Source organism: Pongo pygmaeus, chromosome Y, assembly GCF_028885625.2.
Source record: "Pongo pygmaeus isolate AG05252 chromosome Y, NHGRI_mPonPyg2-v2.0_pri, whole genome shotgun sequence".
Taxonomy (NCBI): Eukaryota; Metazoa; Chordata; class Mammalia; order Primates; family Hominidae; genus Pongo; species Pongo pygmaeus.
In genome coordinates, this window is record NC_072397.2 from 14,808,136 (window position 1) to 14,816,498 (window position 8,363).

An 8,363-nucleotide genomic window follows, 5' to 3' on the forward strand; every position below is an offset into this window, starting at 1 on the left:
CACACTACCTAACTTCATGATATACTACTACAAAGCTTTACGTACCGAAATAGGATAGCACTGCAGAAAAGCAGAGACTTGAGCTTATGAAAAACAACAGGAGCCCAGAACTAAGTCACTGCATTTGCAGCTAAGTCATGGCCTTTTCCCAAAGCAGCAACAACGCCCAGTGAAAAATCAAGTATCTTCTATAAACTAGGTTGGGGACAAACTGAATAGCCACATAAAGGAATTTACAAGTGGATAATTTATCACCAACCTCCAATGTCAGACAGGAAACAATAAAAATACCAGAACAAATCACAAGGAAGAAGCTCCATGGCATCTCTGTAGGCAATGATGGTCTCAAAGTGACTGCAAGAGCACAGTAAACACCATCAGAAATAGAGGATGTAATCATATCAAACTAAAGTGCTTCACCACAACACAGAAAACTAAAGAAACAGAAGGGGCATTCTACAGGATGGGAGCAATGATTGGGTCACCATAGATCTGTTAATGGGTCAATATTCAAAGTACATAAGGAACTCCCCACAACTCAATAGCTTGAAAACAAATGGGCAAAGGCTGGAATACTCATTTCTGAAACTAAGACATACAGTTGTCCAGAGGACACACTAAAAAGTCCTCATCATCCCCAACCCACCAGGAAAATGCAAATCAAAACACAATGAGATTTCTTCTCACTTCAGTCAGAATGCCTATTTTCCAAAAGACAAGAAAAAAAAAAAAGAAAAAAGAAAACCCTCATTTCTGGTGAGGATGCAGAGAAAAGGAATTCCTTGCTCACTTTTGGTGAGAATGTAAATTGGTGCAGGCATTACAAGAAGTTTTATGGGTTTTATTTAATATAAACAGTCTTCAAAAATCTACAGGTAGAACCACCCACCATATGATCCAGCAAATCAAAATACCCGGGCACGCCCACAAGTACACAGATCAGTATGTTGAAGGTGTGCATGCACCCATGCAAGTATTGTTGCACTCATTACATTTTCCCTAGAGCCAAAATAACGGAAGCAACCTGAGTGTCCCTCAATTGATGAGTGGATTAAAAAAATGGGGTAAATACACCTACGCGGAATGGAAAAATGTAATGCAATAATAAATAAGGAAATCCTGCCAGTTGTGACAATGCGTGTGAATCTGCTGAATGTGTGCATGCCATTTTGTTAAGTCACATAAGCCAGGTATCTGAAAGGCAACTAGCACATGACCTCATTCTTATAAGAAATTGAAAAAGCGGACTTCACAGAGGTAGTGACTCCGAAGGCGGGGGTGAAGAGGGTGCACTGAGGAGATGCTGGATCAAGAATTCATATTTCTAGTTAGAAAGGAGGGATAGGTCAAAAATATTTTCTTCAGCCTGCTGACTATAACTGGTGATAATGTATTCTTTCTCTAACAAAATTCTAAGACAGTGCATGTCAAGTTTTTTCACAACAAAAATGACAAGTATGTGAGATCACGCATATGTTGATTAGCTGGATGTATCCAATGCATAATATATATGACCTTTTGAACAACACTCCTTATGTTATAAATATGTATCATTTCATATGACAGTTTCAAATAAACATACAATTTTTAAAACGCCTTAAGAGAATAAATGTCAATAAACTATTTTATTATAAAGCGGTGCTTTTCATTTCTATCAAAGTCTTTTTCATGACACAGGAAAGAATGCAACATCGTTTGGTAAGTTAAGGAAAAATATATATGTGCACATATATATATATAAATTTATAAATATGAAAATCGCAATGAATGCTGACGATGAGTTGAAAGATAGAAATTAGAGGCACGGAGACTACAGTCCATGAATTGAAACCTTCACTGCATGTTTGAAAAGAAGACGTGAGGAGGTAGAAGAAAAAAGCAAAAAACTCAAAGCCATGCCAGGGCCATGGGTCACACCTGTCATTCCGGCACTTTGGTAGGCTGAGGTGGGAGGATTGCCTGCACTCAGGAGTTCCAGAGGAGCCTGGGGCAACATGGGCCCATATCCAAAAAGTAATCAATTGCTAAATTAATACATAGCTGGGAAGGGTTGCATGCACCTCTAGTGCCAGCTGTGTGAGAGTCTGAGTTGAGAGGATCACATGGGTGTGTGGTGTCTGGGATGCAGTGGGCTAAGACCCTGGGGCTGCTGTCCAACCTAGAAGACAGAGTAAGACCCATTCTCGGAAAACCAACAAAAAAAGAGTCACATTCGGCAAATTAAAACTACGTAGTGTGAGGAGAATCAAAATAAATGAAACATCATTAGAGCCTACGCGATCCGATGGAGGAAACCAGCTTTCACATAATAACAGCGCCAGATGGGGAGAACAATAAGAAAGGGCAGAGAGAACACTGTAAGTAATAATACACCAAACTCCCCAAATGACTTAAAAGACATAAATGTAAAAAGAGTGCTCCTTTTCCATTCAAAGCCCTTAATAACAAGTGCAAGTGTCTTTTTCTGAATCCCTGACACGCATTCAGCTAGCCTGAACCTCTTGGTGAAGTTCCCAGACCACGATGTGCCCTTTCTATATGCTCTCATTTTCTTATTTCCTATCACTTATCTGTAGCAGGTCATAACGAATCATGATTGTTTGACATTCTTTGACACAATGAATAATTCAGGTATGAGTTCATTAAACAATAGTTTATGACATGTCGTGAAGAAATTCTGTACGCATGATGTTGGTTAAAAGATAATACAAAACTGAAATGGAGGAAGAAGAACATTTTCTACGTTTCATCATCGTGCTTGTGTTTACGCAGCATGTATCTACGAACTATAGCTGCCTGCTGGAAAATCATCTGACACAATCACTTGAAAGTTCTCCTTCCGCTTGGGAGACCACAGGCATACCCACTTTTTCACTTTTCCACCTTTTCGATACACTGAGCGGGATGAGTGGAATCCATGGGACTTTTGGCTTTGCTGCAATGCTCAGTATTTGTTTTTAACACTGTCATTGCTAGATTGGCCTGAAATAAACCGTTCATTATGGCTCACAAAAAGAACTCATCTCTTTCAGCTCAGAGTCTTTCAAAGAGGAATTTCATCCAGACATTCTGATGTCTGACGCCACTGCCAAGAGATTCAGAATTACAAACTAAATTCAGATAGAGAACAGAAAGGTAGATGATACAGACGGAGAGAGTGTGGTGGGGAAGGAAGGGAAAGAAGAAAGGAAGGGTGTAAAGGAAAGGAAGGAAGAAAGGAAGGGAGAGAGAGTGACAGATGTTCAAAGACACAGATACAAATTCTAGCATGGTTGTAGAGATAGGCATGTACAAATTACCGCAGGTAGTGTGGAAAAATATGGGGAGACATAGGTGGAGTCAGAGGAAAGATACAAACCCACGCAGAGAAATAAACATACACAACTACAAACACACTAAAAACTACAAACACACACTTGGTACTTTAAACATGAAAAAGACCCTGACAGTAGATGTAACAGAGGTGTTTCAGAGTTACTGAGGCAGAATACAAATCCGTCAGTACCCTTAGCGTTTGTGGCCCATGTGCACGGATATTCAGTGGAAGAAGCGTTAGACAGCCTGTACAATTCAGCACAATTCAGCACCATCTCTGATAATACCAAAACAATGGTATTATCAGTGTGCCCAGGAGCAGGGGCAAAACTGGGCTATAGATTTTCAAAGCTCAACTGCTGATACCGAGCAGGAGGTGTGGAATGCGTATTGAAGGCAGTACAACAGATTCATGAACTTTGACTGTCAAACCTTCCTCCCTGAAACAACATAGCTCTTCTCACAGAAGCTGTGCCGACCAGAGTACATATGGGACAGGAATGTTAGCACTCTACTAGTGTGTGGCCAACATGGATGCTCATGTTGGAACTGTTTTTTCTGGGAACCGGGAAGAAAGTTCTGCCGCCGACACTGAAATCCTCCTCACCCATCAGTGACACAGGCAACCCCTCGTCTTGTGCATAGACACAGGTGTTCATGGGAAGCCGCCACCCACCCGTGAATGAAAACTGTATGTGTTGTCCTCCTGTGTGAGGCTTGCAACACATACTGTGCAACTATCTGCTCTTTACATTATTAAACTTAGGCAAAGTATGCTGAAAAGGCCACAGAAAATCAGAGGGCCCTGGGCTCCAGAAACAATCTGCAGTGCCAATCACTGGGGAGAATAGAGCCTCACTAGAGTTTGCAAGAGCACAAAATGCACTCGTAATGTTGGTAGCTACATACACTACTGGTTCCTCACCTAACATACAATCGTGGAGAAAAGCTTAACCCAACTAAAGATGTAAACATCAACAAGAGTGTCCATATCCTGTGTCATCAAGTGACAAGACAGTCCATGCGTGGATTCCCCAGCAATCTTATATTCCACAAATCCAACCCCTTTCCCCGCACTTCTGCCAGTCTGTGTTTTCCCTTAGTCATCTACGCCAAAAAGCATATCCTGAATGCTTTCCCACATGCCTCTGTCACCTTTCCCACAGTCCCTCCGTACACCTTACCTGCCCATTTCTTCTCACGTTGATGTGTGAGAAGTTCTGAGGGGCTGATTGTCCCAGAAAAGGATTATGCATTCACCTTTAAAAGAACGTGAATTCAACAAGAAAGGGAACTTCAAGATTTCCATCATCCTGTGCTTATCTATTGTGTATGATGATACCCAAAATGAAGGATTTTAGAGGTCCCAGCAAACTGGGCTGTGGAAACCTTAACCCCTTTCCTTGAACTACTTCTGCTTCCATAGGACAAAGTAAGTTTCCAACTAAGCTGTCTTTTGCTTTGACCTCCCCAACTCTGTCCTGTAGGAAGAATCCCAACACATTCCACACCCATTCACTCCACAATTTTAGAGGCCCAGCTCCAACACAGACGGGTCAGTTCCATGAAGAAAATAAAGCATATTGATTGATCAATTCAATATGACACCCAAATCCAGGGGATAAACGTACACACACACACAGAAACAAACACACACACACACAGTCAAACATTCTTGAGAATATTTATTTGGCATTCCATACAATCCAAGTTTACCCCCTTTTCCTGTCTGATTTTTTTGTGACTGGGTCGGTTTTTCCTTTACTTCCTGGGCATAAGACCATGCTGAGTACTGACATCCTGCATACGGTAGTAACTTTTTAGGAGTTCTGCTGTTTTAAGTAAGGTCCGATGCTCCCTCACAGTCAACTCAACATCTGGGAGTCCCCTAGAGAAACACAAACGCATGTCAAAACGCATTTCTCTCAGCCATACTTTGAAATGTTTTAATTGCAGGGCCCGCTGAGAAAAGGATATCCCTTCCCCATTTGTGATCTCTTAAACTTCCTCCTACCATGGGTTACAAACTGTTCTCCGCAATACCTGCCCCATTCCCAGTACTCTCTGTGAGGGGAGTCAGCTAACAAGATGCATTGTACACTAAAAGCACACAGAAATCTGATGCGGCAATAGCTCAAGGAAATCCATCAATCTAAACAATCCTTTGCGGTCTAGGACAGGGATGACCAGGAGGCACATTCAGGGAGCCCAATCTCATGGAGTAGGTAGGATGACTGCCGCTGGGGTTGACGGCCATGGAATCAAGGGCTACAGATTGAAGTGAATGATTTTCAGCTTCACTTCTCAGTGATTCTGGAAATGGACTATGCTCCCCTGGGCTTAAGACTCACAGCTATAACCTGCCTTGCAGTGCAGTCTCTAATCTGCCTTTTTCAGCCCAATGCCATGAATGTCCTGGATTCTGTCACTCTCTCTCGTCCTCTCAAGGAATTTCTACATATAGGAAAGCAGCCTCAATTTCTACATTTCTGAAACGAGCGTCCAGGCTCCCTGAATAGGCAGGTGTGTCAACCCCCTCATAGTGGGCATCAAACAGCTCCAGTTCCAACTGAACGGCTCACCTGAAATCTCTGTTCCCTCTTCAGGTGGCTTCATCCTCTTGTAGTACGGCAGGGGATTGCGCCACAGGTCCTTACATAGGATCTGTCAGGGGAATCAATCGGCAAACGCCTCATCAGGGCTCAGACTGGTGACCCAAACAGGTGGGAACACACCAGGGTCATTGCTGATGTTTCCCAGTGAGGACCCACCTCAGCAATCCTATTAGATCCTGCGAAGTTGTGGTCAGAAAACCAGTTGAAGAAGTTAAGGCTGCTGTTGTGGTGTCTGCGGCGACAGGCCTCAACTTCATAATCTGGATACCACTGAATTGGAGTGGAATGAGAAGCCCTGTATTCTACAGAGACAGAAAGTTTTGTGGGAAGGGGACTGGATCACGTTGGCAATGATCCACCCACCATCTTCCTTCCACTACCCATCCTGGGAGCCACCTGTCACCTGTGATGTTCACCAGATATTCCTTGGTAATCACTTTATTCTGGAAGTAGGGGTTACTCCGAAAGAACAACATGATCCTGCAGAGATGAACGGGATGCTTCACTTCTTCCACCTGTCAGGACAAGGTGGAGAAAGTTTAAATACCTTTTTGGGTGAGGTGCCAACTGTTGCTCACAGGAACCAATTATTTCCCTTACCCTCCCCCACTAAACCCTCTAGCCTCAGTCTTGCTGTCCTCACCTCTAAGTTGATCATGTAGCTCAGCATGTCTTCATCTTGGTCAGTGATCAGGGCTGACATCTGGGGGTGGTTTGCAATCTGATTTAGGTCAAAGAGGCTTTACATGCGGTGGAAGGAGAAGCTAGGAGCAACAGGGAAGAAGGCCTAAGAGCACCCAGAGGCTGGGGTAGGGGATTTCTCAGATCTGCTTCCACGTATATGACCTCCTTTCGCCTCCCCCTACCCCTAAAATAAGGCCCCTTGGCTTCACAGAGGGTGTATAATTCTGAGGCTGACTGCACTGACATGCGGAGGTGCGATTTGCAGAGACTTGCTGGTGTCTGAGGAGTGGCAGAATCTGCTTATAGCCGAAGACGCCCAGTCCCAGATCGGACTAGAAAGGGGGAGCAATCACACTGCCTTAAAAATAGCTTGATGCACACAAAAACCTATTCTGGTCTGAACTCGCTTCTGTTCTTCAAAAACATGCCCCAAACGTCTGCTGCTCGGCATCACCAAGGGTTTCTCTGCCGCACGCAGGAAAATAGTACCCACGCCTGCTGCAGTTTTCCCTAGCCACATTTGTCCGGGGCAACTCACCTTTGTTCCCCAAAGGTGGCGTCACATCGATGCCAAGCTGCCCATAAGTTACTTACACTTCCCCGAGAGCACCTCTCCACCAGAAAGGCAGAAGAAACACTGAGAAGGATACAACATTGGCCCAGAAGCCAGGGACGCTCTGGATGACCGCGCCTCTGCAGTCTAGGTGGGCCTTGCGCCTCCGCTCCATCTTTTCCCTCTGCCGAGAAAAGGCCTTCCTGGCTTGGGCATTAACCGGCCCCAGCTCCACCTGAACGGCCAGCAGCTCCTCCAGTGCAGACTCTGGGGTCATGGGCCCAGGGCCAGGCTGTGCCCGCTGGGCCTCCTCCTGCGGCTCCACGAGGCCCTCCTCCTGGGCCACCACCTCCACCTCCGCCATTATGTCATCCAACACCAGCACCGCCTCCTCCCCCAAAGCCACCTGCTCACTCTCCACCCCGGCCGCCCCCTCCTGTACAGCCTCCATCCTGAAGACGGTGCCCTCCTCCGCACTCCCACTGAGCAAGGCCTATGCTGCCCGAACCGAGCCACACGAACCCGGCCGCAGCCTTTATTGCACCCAGTGGGTCAGCGGGCCCTCAGTGCGCATGCGCGGGGCTCCCGGGCGCCCCCTAATGGACTGCGCGGGAAGAGCGCGGGGAGCCGCGCTGCGACCGCCTTCCTCCCATGCTGGCCAATGAATGGGAGGGCGGTGGGCGTCTCCCTGGGCGGCACAGCCACTGGTGGGCCTGCATCTCCAACTCCCCCTAACGCCAACTCCTCTCCCCAAACCTCCTCCGAGAAGCCCTTGGAGCTTGTGCCCGGTAGCTCGGCATCCTGGGACAGACGGGCTGCGTGGCATTTGGAATTGTGGGCACGGCAGCCCTGTGTCCTGACATCCTGAGTGTGGCAAGCCATGAAAATCTCTATGTGTCATGAACACATGAAACATCTCTCTTCGTTAGGCAGGCCAGCTGGATGGTACGGAAGCAATACTGCAGATCCAGAGAACTCTCTCTGGTTGCTGGGGCCAGGTTGACAGGGGCGGCCTAGGGGAAGTGAGTCGGGCCGGGCACGTGGGAGGAAAGTCGCCTCCTTGTGCTAAGGTGAAATTGATCTGTTGTAGAGGCCAGAACCCCGGCACACACTATCGCAGGTCGAGGCAAATACAGGCTCTGCGTACCATGCTTCCTCCCTGAGGATGCTGCAGTCCAAGGAGCATTCCAAAGGGC

At 46.2% G+C, this 8,363-nt stretch overlaps 1 protein-coding gene across 1 annotated transcript; it reads right to left on the reverse strand.

Annotated features, from left to right (window-relative positions):
• Window positions 1-4,983: 4,983 nt before the first annotated feature.
• LOC129025949 (testis-specific Y-encoded protein 3-like) lies at window positions 4,984-7,775 on the reverse strand. The gene is made up of 6 exons (XM_054473492.1): window positions 7,265-7,775; window positions 6,574-6,651; window positions 6,334-6,445; window positions 6,087-6,232; window positions 5,898-5,979; window positions 4,984-5,203 (listed from the first exon to the last, which is right to left on the reverse strand). The coding sequence occupies exons 1-6, from the start codon at window positions 7,616-7,618 to the stop codon at window positions 5,181-5,183; spliced, it is 795 nt and encodes a 264-aa protein (XP_054329467.1). The 5' UTR covers window positions 7,619-7,775; the 3' UTR covers window positions 4,984-5,180.
• Between the last annotated feature and the right edge of the window lie 588 nt (window positions 7,776-8,363).

Excerpts from the sequence above, each read along its gene's own strand:
- LOC129025949 (XM_054473492.1), bottom strand. The coding sequence starts at position 7,618 with ATGGAGGCTGTACAGGAGGGGGCGGCCGGGGTGGAGAGTGAGCAGGTG. Across the intron at positions 6,652-7,264 it reads CTGGCTTCTGGGCCAATGTT|ATTGCAAACCACCCCCAGAT; the intron begins GTATCCTTCTCA and ends GACCTAAATCAG. Across the intron at positions 5,980-6,086 it reads GATCTAATAGGATTGCTGAG|ATCCTATGTAAGGACCTGTG; the intron begins GTGGGTCCTCAC and ends TTCCCCTGACAG.